Raw genomic sequence first — 17,015 nt, forward strand, 5'->3', positions numbered from 1 at the left:
TTGGTCAATGTCCTTTCATATGAAATGTTTACATTATTTAGTCTACCCTTTATGGAAATGGTCCATGAGCAAAATAATGTAAGTATTATATGTATGTTTTATGACTATTTGTCAACAATGTATACAATATACGGTATATATCTGTACATCATATTATTGTTGTCAGCAAAACAGTAAAATGTCAAGTCTGAATGTGTCTGACATAATTTCAATTAAAAGAATAGAATAACAAGACACAATACTTAAAATATAAGAACTGAAAGTTACGTTAATATGAGAAAAATGGGCTTGATAAAAGTCATCCATTATTTTGTTTGTGAAGTAACATATTTGGGCGTATACATCTCAGAAAAAAGAAGGAAAAAAAACATTCATGTATTCATTGTCAGGTCATATACTCAGTTCTCCATAACCTTTGATGTCATTTCAAAGATGATCATGGACCAGATTGTTTTTATTGACATGTTTATTGATTGCACAAATGACAATAGCATCAATACAATGTGTTGGTGTTAGTATAAACACGTTTGCTATGAAAAACAAGGAGCAATGCTTTTTAGCTGGATCTTGAGTTACTGTAACTCCTTTTCATTGAACATTTGATAGCAGTTGTATGGTCTGACTTTTAGTAAAACCTCATTTGAGCATGTATATATTTATTTTATTCCAGACTCATGAGTCTTTCAAGCAACAAACACAAATACAATATATAAAATATGAGTAAAATCAATTATACAATAAACACCTCAACAAGGCGGAACTATTGTTATAGGTCAATTACAATATGATCCAAGTCATAACCACCATAATGTATACGTGATAATTCTGTGATTTCAAGACTGTGCTTTTATTTTATCAACGAATATCCGGCGGAAACACTCAGGCTTTTGTTTTGGAAAGCCGCTACCCAGCGGCCGCCATTATTCTTCCTGGCTTGACTGTCGGGAGAAAGGCGGTTATTAACTTTAAAACGTTATATTGTGGTGTAAACTGCAACATTGTCCGCCTGTTCGTGCCGTCACTTAGTTAACTCGTGAATTGGCTCCACCACCCCGGGCACAAAATGGAGAAACGATCTGACAGCGCGGGTAAGTTGCTAAGCTAGTTAGCACGTCTCGGGTAGCTGCTGCCACGAGCCGCGGCCACTCGATGAGCAGAAACGACAGACATCTGTTGCCGTAAAGCGACTCCACGCTTGTATCGACACGTCGACGCGCCTATTTCAAAGTTTTCTCGGTTGTTTTTTGCCGATGTTTGGTTGTTAGACAGCCAAACGCGTCGGTGGGGGACGGTCCAGACGGCTTGGTTTTAAAAGGACTCCGTCCTCCCAACCGGATGTCCCGACCGAGCTCCGTCGCGCTACATGTTGACTGCGATGAAACGCGAACAGCAGACGCCCGCAGCTTCGAGCTAACTGCTGGAAGTTTGAATCTAACGCGGCTGACGTTACAGTTTTGGCGCTCATTCTCTCCACAACTTCGCGTGCACACCCATGCGTGCACACTTTTCAACCCATCCGCACACCTTGTCTGCAGTGAGCTCAGCTGGAGTCAGCGCTGCAGCGCCCCCTACGGCAGCGCGAGGCTCCACCGGCGGAGCGGGGCCTGTCGGTGGTTTTTATGCAAACATAATGGTCGTTATCAGCCATAGAGGGGATATTTACAGGGTTCGTACGGTCATGGAAAACCTGGAAAAGTCGTGGAATTTTAAAATGGTCATTTCCAGGCCTGGAAAAGTCATCAAATTTTAGAAAAGTCATGGAAATGTGTTATAATCACATCATTTACGCCGAGTTTGAAATAATTAATGTATTTTTTTAACCCTCCTGTTACCTTAGGGTCAATTTGACCCCAGGCTGTTTTTCACTGTGTCAAACGTATAAGAAATATCAACTTTTTTATATATTTAAATGGCTATTTAGGTAGTCAACAAACAAACATAAAGTACCTCAGACTTAAACTTGGAAAACAATATTAATTCTAATAATTTTCTGGAGGTTTTAATTGCTGGGGTCAAATTGACCCCGAGGGTAAAATATGTCAGTAAATATAAAGGTAACAGGAGGGTTAAAGAAAGACGCAAAAAATATAAGCCGGTGATAGCTCTCAATACGCAACATTTTCTAATTTTTTCATGTTTATACCGAGATTTCAGTTTGGTCATGGAAATTTGGTTTAAAGTCCTGGAAATCCATTGGTCAAAATGTGTAAGAACCCTGCATTTACATTCCTACCGAAGGTCAATTAAGTTAGTGGCATTAAACACAAGGCATATACACACTAAAGTTCAATGTAGAAATAAATAGAATGGAGTACTTGTATTCAAAACATGTGTATATGTGCTGATGCGCCCTTTTGCACATAGTAATAGGCAAAAAATACCACAAAAACATTTGAATGTCTTTTAGTTTTCATTAATGGGTGATAGAAAACGAGATCTGAAACACTGGATGTTGGGGATGGTCGCGCTCACACAGTCCTTTCCCTTTCCAGACCTGTTGACAAACATAAAGACATGCTGCTCAAAACTTCCTAACTTTGCTTGTGTTCCACACAGGTGCTGGCGGGTCCCTTCCTCTGTCATCCCTCCGCTTGATGGCGTCCCCTCTGCAGCTGACGTACTCGTACATATGGCAGGTCATACGGCACAGAAACGTGAAGCAGTACGGAAAGGTGGAGGAGTTTGTCACCATGGTGACACAGACGGTTCCTGAGCTTATAAGCTTCAAGCAGACGGCCCAGCTCGTCCTCGGGTTGAGAGCAAGGGTGAGATTATGTGTGATCTAACGTGTGTGTGTGCATCAAACTGCAGACGATCGTTTGTGTTTACAGCAGATATGCCACATACCTCCATCACACTGAGCCTGGGATGCAGTGTGCTCTCCAGGCTTCTAAAGGGGCATTCACCCCTTAAAGCCACTGAACAACAAAGGATGTTCACACTGCACGATGTTAATGAGCTCCATTCAATTCAGTTTATAAACCACACACTGTATCTGAAGTTATAGCTTCCACTCTTGTTTTTTTAAATTAATTTGTCAACATAATTTGCTTTGCAGAATTTGTACCTTTAAAAATTGTCATCTCAGCATATCCAAAATATTTGATCCCCTATTAGGAAAGCAGATGACAGTTCAACTTTATGTCCATTCTAAGTTTGCTTTGTTTGATTTATCATCTGGTTTGTCTTTGAAATATAACCTGTATTTTCTACTGTAGATCATTTTGGATTTGCTTCACAAAGACGGACCACCAGATTCCAGAGCTATTCAAACTCTCATAAATAAGTTGAAGGTCTCATCATCTTTAGCGGTAAGAGGGGGAACTTTTTTTCTTTAGAAACATACAGTTGTACCACTTTTTTGTACAAAGCACGCATACAAGACTGGAATCCTAATATGTGAATTCTATATGAACGTAACCTTTTGTAACTATTTACTTTGTTACAGAAGGATGCAGAAGTGGAGAAATCTCAAACAAACTTCATGGTGCTGGTCCAGAATCTGCTTAAAAACCCAGCTGAAAAGAAGCGCTTCTTCAAGGTATCTAAATCTTTTATCATCATCATTATTTTATTTTTGTTGCAAATGGTGTGCACTTATGTTAATGTTCCGCATCTGTCCTATTGTGGTTGTTGGTTGTCAGACAGAGACATTTATTGTATGAAATTCACATTTGCAGCTCATCAGAATGTAAAACACAGAGCATGTGGAAATATAGCATATTAAATTCCGATATCTCATTTCAACAAACTGTTTGAGTCACAATGATGTTAAACCCGAACACATTCTCTTCCTCCAGGAAGTGTTCCCTATACAGTACGGCACAAAGTTTGACACGGCGCTACAGGCTCTGACCGCAGGTCTGGTGTGCAAACTGGAACAAGTTCTTCCTGTTCCCAATCTCTCACAGGTATGCTGCGCATGCACATTGCATTCTGACATAAACTCAGAGTAACAGCCAAAGATTGCCTGCAAAGATATTTAAGAAGAACAAAAACTTCCCATGTTTGTATTTTGCATAGCAGACCATGAAGACATATGAAACTAGAACGGGCACTCGGTAGAGCGCATACCTTCGCATATCACAAGATTGGGCATTGAATTATGAACATTTTGGCATTAGTTGCATGCCAATTGGATAGAAATTGACCGCGCTATGGTAAAAAGAAGATGTTGACCTTTTCATGACCTTGACCTTGAATTTTGATCCGATCGATCCCAAAATCTAATCAAATGGTCCCCGGATAATAACCAATCATCCCACCAAATTTCATGCGATTCGGTTTAATACTTTTTGAGTTATGCGAGTAACACGCATACAAATAAATAAATAAATACACAGCGATCAAAACATAACCTTCCGCATTTTCAATGCGAAGGTAAACATGATCCTACATAAGAGGTCAAAATAAATCTATATTGTTAATTCACTTTATTTTTTCCATTTCCTGCCTCTCCCCCTCAGCTTGGTGCCATGATCACAGCGGAGCCGTCTGTCCTGGTGGCATGTGGAGGCTTCATCCCCGACACCGGGGACCTGAAGACTCTCCTCTTGCACCAGCAGGCCAAGGGACTCCTCGGTGTTAAAGGTATACTTTTATGTTTGTTCGGAAGAAAAAGGAAAATAATTTGATTTAATATATTGAAAATGAATTTGACGAAGCATCATCCATTTGTGCAGCAACTATCTCGTCCTCGGTGGGAAACTGCGTGCTCTCTTCACTCGCCTTCCGGGCCAAGCCAGTAGAATCGCCGCAGCCGCCACCACCGCCAGAGTCACCAAAGCGATTAGAGATCACGGAAGCCACCGCGGCCTCCCTCAGTGACACTGAAGAACTGGGAGCGATGTCCGACGACTCTGACCGCCCCCCGGAAGAGCCAGCTGCTGGACCACAGGGGGGAGGGCGACTTGTTCAGAAATCAGCTGCTGACGGTGCTGAGAAGGAAAAAAGTGTCACCGCAGTTGCTCACGGGGAGAATTTGGCGCAAGAGAAAAGTTGCACACCGGAGCAGCCTGCCACAACTCCGCAAAGCAAAGGGGAAGCTGCAGCGCCCGACGCAGCGGACAAACCAGAATCACAGCGGCCTCCCTTGAAACCGGTCCCTTTCCGGGTCGTTCAAATGCCCATCAAACCCTCCTCCAGCTTACAGAACGCCGGAACAAAAGACGGCCCGAAGCCTCAGACCCAGCGAGTCACATTGCACCAGTGGGTGTCACAGATTGCCACCAACACGCTCTCGCTCCCAGCCCTGCCGCCGCTCCCTCCGGTCAGGTACAGCACCGGGGACTACTCGAAGCCAAGCATCAGAAGAAAAAAGCAGATCAGGCCTCCGGCCGACCGATTCACCTGCAACGTGTGCGACAAGAGCTTCCCCTATCAGTCCAAGCTGATGGACCACGAGCGCATCCACACCGGGGAGAAGCCTTTCGCCTGCCCGGCGTGCAACAAGAGCTTCAGAACGCAGGCGTTCCTCAACAACCACCTGAAGACCCACAGCACGGCGCGCCCGTACGCCTGCGGCCAGTGCGGCAAGTGTTTCAACAAGCTGCAGAGCCTGACGAAGCACATGCTGGCCCACAGCGGCCAGAAGCCCTTCTACTGCAACATCTGCAACAAGGGCTTCACGCAGTCCACCTACTTCAAGAGGCACATGGAGTGCCACACGAGCCAGATGACGTTCCCCTGCAAGCACTGCAACAAAAGCTTCCCGACGGCTTTCAAGCTGTCCAACCACGAGCGCTGGCACACCCGGGATCGCCCGCACATGTGCGAGCGCTGCGGCAAGAGGTTCCTCGTGCCCAGCCTGCTGAAGCGACACATGGGGTACCACATCGGCGACCGCCAGTACCTCTGCTCCCAGTGCGGGAAGACCTTCGTCTACTTGTCGGACCTGAAGAGGCACCAGCAGGACCACGTGCCCAAAGCGAAGATCCCGTGCCCCGTTTGCCAAAAGAAGTTCTCCAGCAAGTACTGCCTGCGGGTCCACTTGAGGATCCACACCCGAGAGAGACCCTACCGGTGCTCCATCTGCGAGAAGACCTTCACCCAGGTCGGGAATCTCAAGGTCCACATCCGGCTGCACACCAACGAGCGGCCGTTCAGCTGCGACGTGTGCGGGAAGACCTACAAGCTGGCGTCCCATCTGAACGTCCACAAAAGGACGCACACGTGCAAGAAGCCCTGGACGTGCGAGACGTGCGGGAAGGGGTTCTCCCTCCCCGGCCTGCTGAAGAAACACGAGCAGTCGCATCTGCGGGAGGCAAACCCCGATTTCGCCGGCAAACGGCGACACCGGGGTAAACACAAGAAGCACTCTCTCAAGAGGAAGTATGACGAGGAAGACGAGGGCAGCGATGATTATTAATCAAAGAAACACAATGTGTGTTGAATAAGGATGCCTTCGGGGCTGCTGCCGATCAATGATATAATCAAGAAGAACTACTTTCAGATAGCCGTTGCATAAATGACCCGTTGGACCGGATCACTTTCAAAGTGTTCACGTTATTCCGAGGTGCGTTAGCTTGCGGTGGTCTGGGTAGTGGAAACGCATTTAGAATGACGTCGGAATCATTTTCTAATCACCAGTTTTAAAGACGACCCATTCCGGTTGTAGTCTGAGATGTGACGGGTGGCCGGCTCCAGTCGTTGTCCGGCCAGCTGGAGCATCTCAAGTAATCAGTGCTGTTTTTTTTTGTATAATAAGGTGATGTGACAAAATAAATTACCCTAAACTGTCACATTTTGAGAGTTATAAGATAAGTTCCAAATTAGTTCTGGAGTTATTGCTTATTGTTAATCACTACAATTACAAAACAAACTATAATAGTTTCAAAGAAATGTTATTTTCCAAACCAAGTGCTACCTGAATGTAGCCAACATTTGAAATATGTGCATCATGTTAACAATACAACATTTCAATGCATGTGACTTTAGATCATTTGTATAATGTACCAAAATGTTGTAGTCTGTAGGAAACATTTTATCTTTGTTACTATGTGCCTGTAGAAACTTTAGAGATTCTAAACTATCTTTATTACTCACTTTTTTAATGTAACCCTGAACTGTAAACCTTACACTCTGCTTTTGCTCGAGTGAAAATAGGCGGATTTGTGTTTATTAGGATTTCACTGTTTTCCAGCCGTAGGTGCCGTGTTGTTGCTGTAACGGTGTTGAATTTACACAACAGAATATGATCATTTTTATTTCGCTTGGACACAGTAGATGTTATGCAAATGTACTGTGGATCTTATCTTCCCCATTACTTCTACTATTGTGAGTACTATACTGTCTGTATACGAGCCATTGGGCAATATACTCGTTTTTGATGTTTTGCATACAAAAATAAATAACAGATTATAACAAAGCACTGTTGTCTTTCTGGTTTATCTTGAGAAATAAGTTATGTTATGCTGCGCGAGCCGAAACGTTATCGCGTGTGCTCTTTGCACATGCGCCGTTAGCTCGGCTCAACCTGGCTGCATCTCGGTCTTTTTGATTGGCGCCAATAACGTGACGTCATTCACGCGACGAGGGGGAAAAAAAGTACTCATCTAATTAAATGAAATTAAAATTACAGTTGAAATGCATTGCCCAAGTAATTATCTTATTTACTGTGATGAACTATGATATATTGCTTCCACAGATACAATAAAGTGGTCCAAACATTGTGCACACTGCGGTTCAGGAAGGGCTTCGCCTAGAAGTGCAGGGAGAAAATATAAGAATTGACGCATGCGTACAAGAGAATCACAAACTCAACACAGGTGGCAGCAACAGCCCCGGACAGGTGTCTGGTTTGCCATCACGGACGAACATCCACAAAAACACCAGATTTTGTATTCATGTAATTTCAAAGAACCTACAGCAGGTGTTGCTCGAGAACAAATCCGCTGCTTATTTATTTTTATTTACACATTTATAAATAAATATATCTTTAAATTTAAATGATTGTACTTTTACAAATGAACCCCGGTGATGTGTGTCGGCCCTGTGTTGGAACGTGCGTGACGTGAGGTTAGTGACAGATCTGACTTACGAGTCCCAGCGCATCAAACATCTGAAGTGTATTTGTTTTACATTCAAAGCTAAATAATGCATGGGTTTATATCGGCAGACTAGTGAGATAATTATAATGTAAACATTTTCAACCTTGAGGTTACAAATGTGACGAGACAAACAGCACCTCCTGGATAGGAGCTTAAAACCAGCCGACCAATACGATGTTACTGAGCACTCACTGTATAATACTTTTATAATATTATATATCTTATCTATAGGCTAGTAAGACCTGCTAATATTTCGGCATGGCTCATGGTTTGTTTGACCTACTTTATAGAAAATAAGATAATAGTGATAAACATATATTAACTCCATTAATGCATTAAGGACCAGATTAGTCATTATTTACTAAGAACTAACATGGCATTTTAGTGCACATACAATCTTAAGGTTTGTGGTAGCCACAGACATGTTGGCAGCAGTTGTTACTCTCCAGTTGCATTATGGGAATTGTAGGATCCAGTATTTTCGGTGTTTTAGTCAAATTCTGAGAAAGTTTTTGTGCACAAATTGACCAATCTTTTTGTAATGTCTGTTGTGAATCCCCTCAAGTTAATTCAAATGTAAAGCTACATTAATATCCTATTAAAAATGTCTGCTCTTGCTCACACAAAGAAATGAACTGCACAACCAAATATTATTGTATTAATTGGTTTATATTCACGTATCGGTACCTTCAGCCAGTGAAAGGATTTGAAACAGCGCTCTCCGGTTGGAGCAGAAAGTGTTCAAGTCGAGAGGATCAGGGAGGTCTCCTTCTCCTCCACATCCATTGGACCTGGTTTTGTGTAAGTCATGTGTGTGTCTGTTTCAGCGTCACTTGTTTTTCTCAGCAGGCCCTTCTCAGACAACCATTGAGCAAAGCACGATACTCCTAAAATAGTCGCCGTGGTGACGAGCATGATTCCAGTGCGAAAAGGGAACAAGCGGTATCGCTGACCGTCCACCGTCTTGTCCCACGGCAGCGGCAGGATGTCAGGAAGGCCGAGAATTGGTTCTCCCACCAGAGTTCGGAGCAGCAGTGCCAACAACACGCCGGCACAGGCGCCGTAGCGGTTCACCCTCCGGGTTAAGTAGAAGATGCATATCACCTGGGGAGTCAGCATCGAATAGCAGACATCTCCGCTTAAGATCCAGAAATGATGAAGCGAGTCCGCGGTCATGGCCAGACCTGCTCCCATGATGCCACACAGGAGGACCGACCCTTTCACCGCAACAAGAATCATTTTTTCTGATGCCTGAAATCGAGGAAATCAAACGTGCGGCGCTCAGCACAGAATAGATACACAGAGACGCGTCCAGCTGATGGAGCTCCCATTGCAAAGAACTAAAAAAAACACGCCCCCGCTTACCTTTTTGTAGATGATGTTCTTGAAGATATTTCGGCCCAGCAGGGAGGCGGAACACAGAAGTCCGGAGTCGACCGATGACATCACAGAAGCAGCAAGTGCCCCCATACCAAACAGCGAGATGTAAAAGGGGCAAAGATGATGAAGGGCAATTGGCAAGATCATCCCCGCTTTGCCCTGTTCGTACGGGCTCGGGGAACCGAAGCTGGTCTCGTTCCAATCTGACAAGGCAAGAAACAAATCGAACTGCAACAGACATATTAGACCGTTATATAGGATTTTATGAGAGCTGTTACTGCCTATTATAGACATGGTTCTTTTTGTGGGTGATGTTTTACATTACTGCACAATTCCAACATAGCAGACTCATTACACATCACAGCTACGATAACACTGAAGACATTATTATTTCAAGACAGCAAAGACAATAAGAAGGTAGTTAAATCTAGGTACTGGTAGATGCAGCTACTGCCCCGATGACGAGTGACGGGATGGCAAGGATCGGGCACAGCACTGCTCCAGCATAGCAGGTGATTTTGGCTTGTGCATCAGTGGATGTGGACAGGATTCTCTGGTAGAAAGATGTGTAAGAGATCCCTCCAATGGCCTTGAGGAATGCAAACACAGTTATCGTTGAGGAAACATCACATGACATGTTTGTTCGACTATAAGTGTTTAAGAACATGGCTGTCTATGCAACAAAAGGCTATGTGGCGGATGGCATCACAGTGGAGTGTTTCTTGTCGATCTTGCACTTTTACGAACTGACTGAGGGTCAGTGGTTAGCAGGTCTGTCTTTCAATCAGGGGGTTGGCGGTTCAATCTTTGCCCTAGTCGCTGTGTCCTTGAGCGAGAAACGTCACCCTGAATTTCTCCTTGTAACTGAGTCCAGGGTGTATGATTGTAACATGATTGTAAGACGCTTTGGATAAAAGCTTCAGCTAAATGACGTGTAATGTAACTAAAGACACACTTTTAGTGGAGTAGCCTTTTTAAGATGTGTACTCTGGGTTTGTAACAGGCGTCCATTACCATCAGCAATACTTCATCTACCCAGCGACCTGCTTCTTCCAGCTCTAGGCTGCCGATCCATGGCTCCTGGTACAGTTTGGTCACTGCAGCAATAGTGATGTTGGCAGAGGATGGGTTTACCAGCACGAAAGGCATGCAGAGCCACTGACAGAGGGAGGAAGTTATAATAGGGTTACGAATACAGTATATTAGTCGTGCACTATAGCGGTACAGCGTTAGACTCAGAGCACATGCTGTATTCGACTGAAACACGCTCACAACGACGATGCCGACGGTCTGATGTTTCGCTGCTCTACAATCATGCCTCAAATGCTTTGAGTTTTTCTTCAAAATATAGTGTTTGTACCAAGCCAACGAAAATGAAGCCAAGCTGGATGACGTCAGTGTATGCCACAGAATACAGTCCTCCCATCAGCGTGTATAGGATTGCCACGGCAGCAGAGGTACACACAGCCAGCGTGGAGGAGATGTCCATGACCACGCTTATCGTCCCTCCTGGAGCCACAAACACAGGGAGGTACGCACAACTGCAACGACACCCAGACGCTCGTTTGAATTAAACGCCACACTGACTCAAAACGTGACTGTTAGTTATTGTGTTTTGTATCTCATACACTACCGTTCAAAAGTTTGGGGTCACTTAGAAATGTCTTTATTTTTCAAAGAAACGCACTGTTTTTTCAATAAAGATAACATTAAATTAATCAAAAATACACTCTATACATTGTTAATGTGGTAAATTAATATTCAAGCTGGAAACGTCTGGTTTCTAATGAAATATCTCCAGAGGTGTATAGAGGCCCATTTCCATCAACGATCACTCCAGTGTTCTAATGGTACATTGTGTTTGCTCATCGCCTTAGAAGACTAATATCTGATTAGAAAACCCTTGTGCAATTATGTTAGCACAGCTGAAAGCAGTTATGCTGGTGATATAAGCCACACAACTGGCCTTCCTTTGAGCTTGAAGTTTGTAGAACAAAATTAATACTTCAAATATTAATCATTATTTCTAACCTTGTCAATGTCTTGACTACATTTTATATTCATTTGATAAATAAAAGTGTGATTTTTCATGGAAGACACGAAATTCTCTGGGTGACCACAAACTTTTGAACGGTAGTGTATGTCATCTGCAACACACCTATGGTAAAATGTCTCTCTATTTGTACCGAGGCACATTTTTCATTGTGGTTTAAAAACGTATTTATTCCAGATTTAATTTGCTGATTCTGCATTAAGTTGTTGTTTGAGACTTACCCAGTCCACCAAGAATACATGCCATCCACAAGATATCGCTCATAAGACTGGGAATGAAAATAACAGCAGCTACAGCGTTGCCATATTTCTCCTGAAATGGGTCCATGAGGGTGACGTAGTTCTTCGACCGAACAGGTTCGACGAAGAAGAGAGCACCTGAAGTCACAGAAACGGAAACATCGACTTCGATTCATGGTCTGACACATTAATCACGAGCAAAATGTCCTCATCCTTATGTGATCATGTCCATCTGTTTTCATGAGTATGTGTAGTTGGGGGAAATAATACAGATGATGGTGTGTGGACAGCCTACTGATAACAAATATGAGCTATTATTCAAACAATATCTGTAAGAGGTGGGTTTTCACTGTGTAGCCTACCAGCCTTTGTAATTGACCTCACTTACCTACAATGAAGTTTATAATGTAGGCAAGGGGTCCAGTTGCCCATATCAACCCCCTTTTTGGATTATAGACCATTTCAGCAGTACCCAAAATATAGCCTCCTCCCACCCAAGTGGCTGCAAAACACCAAGACACATACAAGCAATACAACAGAGAATGAATGAAAATAGTTCCACCAATTGGAAATTGATGGAATTAAATAGATTACAATTAAACATTTAAAACATTTGCTTTGAGTCCAATGATTTCAAAATAAATGTCCCTGAAATGTCTGATGATAATCGAGATGTTATTATTATCATCATGATTCTTTTTACCTGTCGTAGTGCAGATGCTGACCCAGATGTTTAGGTTCCGCCCCCCAACCATTGCAACTTCACTGCGGTTCCCAGTGCACTTCTTCTCCTCAAGCTTGGACTTCCTGGATGCCCAGATACCGATAGCCAGTATAATTATGTAAAACACGACTATGGACAGCAGTCCCAGCCAATTTGTCGCCATTTTCTGAGCCTGTGGACAAAAGACAACAACAACATTGGTTATATCCCTTTCCGGATAATGCTGTACATTGAGTTCATTCATTGTTCGCAGCTATATTCGGCCATATGATTTGAAGTCGATTTCACTTTGCTGCGAGTTCAGAAGAAATTCACATGACACAACTTTTAAAGTAGTCACATTGCCTTATTGTTCACACCACACTAACCTACCGCCTTGTCCTCGGCAGTCTCAAAGTCTCAAAGTTGATTGATTACTGGGTCAGTTGGAACACTTTGATCTGGGTTTGAAAAAATGTAAGTCTCAATTTTGAATTACAATGTTACTTTTTCAAAGATTTCTTTGACAAAAGGGGAAAAACAATTCGACCGATCTGATTCACCAGTGAACTCTATTAAGTTCTTTATTATTTTTCATCTTTTAATATTAATTTTCTGATTTATTTGATTATAATAATTTAGGATAGGAATATATAAGCATTTTTTCTTCTACCTATATCTCTTCAGTATTTCTGTTTTGTATATTATATAGAATATTATTGTATTGCATTGCAATGATTGACTGAATAAAATACACAACAACAACAAATTAGAACTAGAACGGGCACTCGGTAGAGCGCATACCTTCGCATATCACAAGATTGGGCATTGAATTATGAACATTTTGGCATTAGTTGCATGCCAATTGGACAAAAATGTATCGTGCTATGGTAAAAAAAAGATTTTGACCTTTCCATGACCTTGACCTTTGACCCGATTGATCCCAAAATCTAATCAAATGGTCCCCGGATAATAACCAATCATCCCACCAAATTCCATGTGATTCAAGAAGATTTGACCTGTTCGTGACCTTTGACCTTGACCTTTGACCCGATCGATCCCAAAATCTAATCAACTGGTCCCCGGATCATCCCACCAAATTTCATGCGATTCGGTTCAATACTTTTTGAGTTTTGCGAATAACACGCATACAAATAAATAAATAAATAAATACACGGCGATCAAAACATAACCTTCCGGCATTTTCAATGCGAAGGTAATAAATAAATACACAGCGATCAAAACATAACCTTCCGCATTTTCAATGCGAAGGTAATGAGCCTTTGTCTGCTTTTTGTTGTGAAACAATAAAATCCCAAGACAAATTCAGCTATACAGCTATAACTCACATACCACCATCAACGGACAGACAGAAAAATAAGCTTTCCAACATTTGTTCGTGCCATAAATACATTATGATGGAAGAAAGATAGCAGGAGAGGCAAACATGTACTCACACTCCGTAGACTTCTAAAGAAAAGGAAGGAATAGAAAAAATATCCCGACACTGTCCCCTATTTCTTTTGTGTATCTGCAGTTGGCTTTATTGATGTAATAATCTGAACTCCTTCTAATGAACCCAAAATACTGAATTAAAAGTTAATAAATAATAAAAATACTTAACATTATTACTCTCTCAAGGTAAAATAACAATAATATTTTCTATCGAAATAATTAGAAAAATGACAATTTGTATCTACCTGTGTTGTCTTTACAAGAATGTAGGTAGGTGTTTGAGTGGAGATCCTCAAAGCACACTGTGACAACAGGGAGGAGGAGGATTGGTTAGGTTCTCTGGAAGTAGAGGAGAGGTTGTCGTTTTAATTATTGCTGAAAGCTGAAAGGTTTGTCTCCCCCTTGTTTGTCACTTCCCACCTCCGGGTGTAAGTTGTTTATCTTCTCTGTTGACCACTTAGAAAGACACTTGACATAGACAGTCGCATTCCCTCAGATGCTTTTTCTTAAAGTCTCCATTCAAATAGTTCCTCCAGTTGGGATTTTATTGGACGAACACAAAGTATAATTTACAATATAATGTTCAAATTAGTCAAATGCTTATGGATCTACCTGGTCTATGTGTTACTTATATGTATCAATCATTTACTTTCTGCATGTTAGAACCTCAGGTTCTGTTGAAATGGAAAAACAGTTTGGTGATTTATTCTCTGCCCTCAGCTGAGGACACCTACAGGTTATCTGAGTTAATCCTCCTTTTACCTTTGGGGTCAATTTGACCGCATTCAATGTTTAACGTCTCTAAATATATGATTGACATCATTTTTTTGCTTCATATTTCAGGAGATAAACTTCACATGATGATATGTTTTCAATGTACACCTCTTGTACTCATCGGTGTTCTTTGGGGTCAATTTCACCCATTATGTGTTCCTGACTGATGTTCTGATGATGATGATGATGATGATGTTCTGTTACAAATACATCCTTCTAGATTTCTGAAATTGTCTTTGTTTTTCCTGAACATGACCCTGAACATAATCCATGTTACTATTCTTGATAACTGACATTTTTTTACATTCCAAATGTTATAAATATAAAAAAATATGTACTAATAATATAAAGCCATTAAAACACCCAAAAGATATCTCTTTCCAATTTTAGGTCAATCATTGAGATTTTAATGGTCAATTTGAAGATAGCAGGAGAAATAACATATTTTAGAAATAAAATAGTAATTAAGGGGAGAATCAAACCTCAAAGAATATATTTTAGTTTTCTGTTTAGCCGTAAAATTAGAAAATGTGTGACCGGGCAGCCACATTATAATCTGTCAGACAGGTTGAAGATGTCAGCACAGGCCTTAAGCACACATCAGGGCCCGCAGTCTTACCTGCGTTGATCCTGCTCAGCGCAGTCCACACACCTGTGGGGGAGAGGGTGAGAGGCTCGTGGTCTGCAGGGGTCACAGTTATGATGGCCGCCTCCTGGTTATCCCCGTCAAAGCGAGCTTAGAAGTTGTTCTGCTCATCAGGAAGGGAGGCGTCGCTGGTTGGTTGCGTGGTGTTGGAGGGTTTGTCGTCCGTAACGGCCTTGATGCCTTGCCACATGCGTCGGGGGTCGGAGATGTTGTCGAAGTGCTCCTCAAGCCTTAGCTTGTGGCTGTGCTTGGCCCTCGTGAGGCCCCTCTTCAGGTTGGCTCTGGATGAGCTGTCGGCTTGCAGATCACCTGCTCTGAAGGCGGTGTCGAAGGCTTCTGATTGGGGAATGTCTTGGATGTGTCTGACGGAGGTGACACTATCAATGTTGGCACTGATGTCGTCAAGAACGGAGGAGTTAAAAGAGTCAATGTCCAAGGTGGCCTCGGTGGCAAACACACTCCAGTCAACATCGTTGCCATCATTCGCACTGCAAAGTGTTTACCCCTCACTGCCGCTGACCCCAGGCCTCTTACGGTTTCACTTCCACGCTGACACACGAGGCAGTCAACAGAAAATCGCCTGCCACTCGTCTGACCCTCCGACCCCACTTGAAGGAAACCCCCCTCCGGACTGGATCTCAGCTCCACTGACTCTGAAAGCAGCCCACGGTGAGCTCATTGGGTAAGTCTGCTGCTGTCGACTTCTATGTGACTATATGGGGTTGTTGTGGGTGCTTAGTCATCCGAGTCATATGCTGTGATGACTTGACCCTGTGTGAAAAAGAGGCCCATAGCTGAATGGAGCTGAATGAATAGAGGAACATATGGGATCATGCCGTGTTGGAAATACGAGAAGCATGAATGACATGGAAAACAAATGAAGATGTGACAGTTGCTTGTTATGTTGAACTTCACGTGATAAATCACATGGATAAAAACACACAAAAATGAGAACACATGTAAACCTATAATAGTGGGAACATGACACCTTTAAGTTGGCATACCACATTTGGGAGCAACCAGTTGCATATTTACACATCCAGCAGTTAGAAGCAATGTTCATTTACTGGGTTTGTTATTTGTGGCCACATGATACTCACAGATATTGGCTATTTTGGACCGAGATGATATCTTATTTAAAAAAACTTTTGAAGCATCGACAAACACCAAATTGGCTGCAATGCCGCCATCGCTGGCAGTTCCATCTAAATAAAATTAAATAGTAGCTTTTATGTGACCTGTTATATTTTGCAAAACATGGCTATACGTGGTTTTAGTAGTCAGGGTAATGTATGGACAATAGAGGGTGGAATAGAGGTTTCCTGTTCTTCACATTTTTACTTTTATTTGTATTCACGAAACTCGTGTTTTACCATTGTACTGAATTGTTTCATTTTCTCTTTAACAGGTCACGTTATCTATAACCAAGGGACCATTAAAGACCACCACGATGCCCAAACAGCAATCTATAACCTCCCATCGAGATCACTTCAGAGGATTATAAATGTGTCTCGTGACTCAACCCCACATTAAAGACAGTACAGTCACTGCCCCATCAAACAAAATACTGCCAACTCGGCTGTTTCCAGATGTGTCACCAACCTCATATTTAATGACTCTAGTACAATCCAACATCTGTCCTCAGTTCTGAATCAGGTTGTAATGTTTCAGCTAAATGTAACATCTGTAAACGTCTCATTGACTACATCAGAGGTTC

General features: G+C 42.4%; 2 protein-coding genes across 5 annotated transcripts; one reads left to right on the plus strand and one right to left on the minus strand.

Annotated features, from left to right (window-relative positions):
• Window positions 1-24: 24 nt before the first annotated feature.
• si:dkey-14d8.1 (zinc finger protein 892) lies at window positions 25-7,369 on the plus strand. 2 transcript variants are annotated; one of them, XM_056424868.1, is made up of 7 exons: window positions 25-1,088; window positions 2,557-2,765; window positions 3,219-3,311; window positions 3,449-3,541; window positions 3,801-3,911; window positions 4,467-4,590; window positions 4,683-7,369. In XM_056424868.1, the coding sequence occupies exons 1-7, from the start codon at window positions 1,064-1,066 to the stop codon at window positions 6,365-6,367; spliced, it is 2,340 nt and encodes a 779-aa protein (XP_056280843.1). In that variant the 5' UTR covers window positions 25-1,063; the 3' UTR covers window positions 6,368-7,369. The 2 variants fall into 2 exon arrangements, with proteins under 2 accessions (XP_056280843.1, XP_056280844.1); XM_056424869.1 differs by having other exon boundaries at window positions 3,452-3,541.
• A 1,329-nt stretch (window positions 7,370-8,698) lies between these two features.
• On the minus strand, window positions 8,699-15,869 carry LOC130200623 (high-affinity choline transporter 1-like). Of its 3 annotated transcripts, none has more exons than XM_056425059.1 (9): window positions 15,272-15,869; window positions 12,424-12,616; window positions 12,109-12,222; window positions 11,703-11,858; window positions 10,789-10,937; window positions 10,443-10,586; window positions 9,864-10,017; window positions 9,414-9,631; window positions 8,699-9,299 (listed from the first exon to the last, which is right to left on the minus strand). In XM_056425059.1, exons 2-9 carry the CDS (start codon window positions 12,605-12,607, stop codon window positions 8,790-8,792), a joined length of 1,629 nt encoding a protein of 542 aa, XP_056281034.1. In that variant the 5' UTR covers window positions 12,608-12,616; window positions 15,272-15,869; the 3' UTR covers window positions 8,699-8,789. The 3 variants fall into 3 exon arrangements, with proteins under 3 accessions (XP_056281034.1, XP_056281036.1, XP_056281037.1); XM_056425062.1 differs by having other exon boundaries at window positions 8,950-9,299; window positions 9,414-9,656; XM_056425061.1 differs by lacking the exon at window positions 10,789-10,937 and having other exon boundaries at window positions 10,443-10,525.
• Between the last annotated feature and the right edge of the window lie 1,146 nt (window positions 15,870-17,015).

This window comes from Pseudoliparis swirei, chromosome 10, assembly GCF_029220125.1.
Source record: "Pseudoliparis swirei isolate HS2019 ecotype Mariana Trench chromosome 10, NWPU_hadal_v1, whole genome shotgun sequence".
Taxonomy (NCBI): Eukaryota; Metazoa; Chordata; class Actinopteri; order Perciformes; family Liparidae; genus Pseudoliparis; species Pseudoliparis swirei.

What these genes read in the sequence shown, in the direction of transcription:
- si:dkey-14d8.1 (XM_056424868.1), top strand. Translation starts at nt 1,064, where the DNA reads ATGGAGAAACGATCTGACAGCGCGG. An exon ending in AGGTCTCATCATCTTTAGCG is followed by an intron (nt 3,312 to 3,448) that starts GTAAGAGGGGGA and finishes ACTTTGTTACAG; the next exon opens with AAGGATGCAGAAGTGGAGAA. An exon ending in CTGTTCCCAATCTCTCACAG is followed by an intron (nt 3,912 to 4,466) that starts GTATGCTGCGCA and finishes TCTCCCCCTCAG; the next exon opens with CTTGGTGCCATGATCACAGC.
- LOC130200623 (XM_056425059.1), bottom strand. Translation starts at nt 12,607, where the DNA reads ATGGCGACAAATTGGCTGGGACTGCTGTCCATAGTCGTGTTTTACATA. An exon ending in GCTTCATTTTCGTTGGCTTG is followed by an intron (nt 10,587 to 10,788) that starts GTACAAACACTA and finishes TCCCTCTGTCAG; the next exon opens with TGGCTCTGCATGCCTTTCGT. An exon ending in GGCAGTAGCTGCATCTACCA is followed by an intron (nt 9,632 to 9,863) that starts GTACCTAGATTT and finishes TTGCCTTGTCAG; the next exon opens with ATTGGAACGAGACCAGCTTC.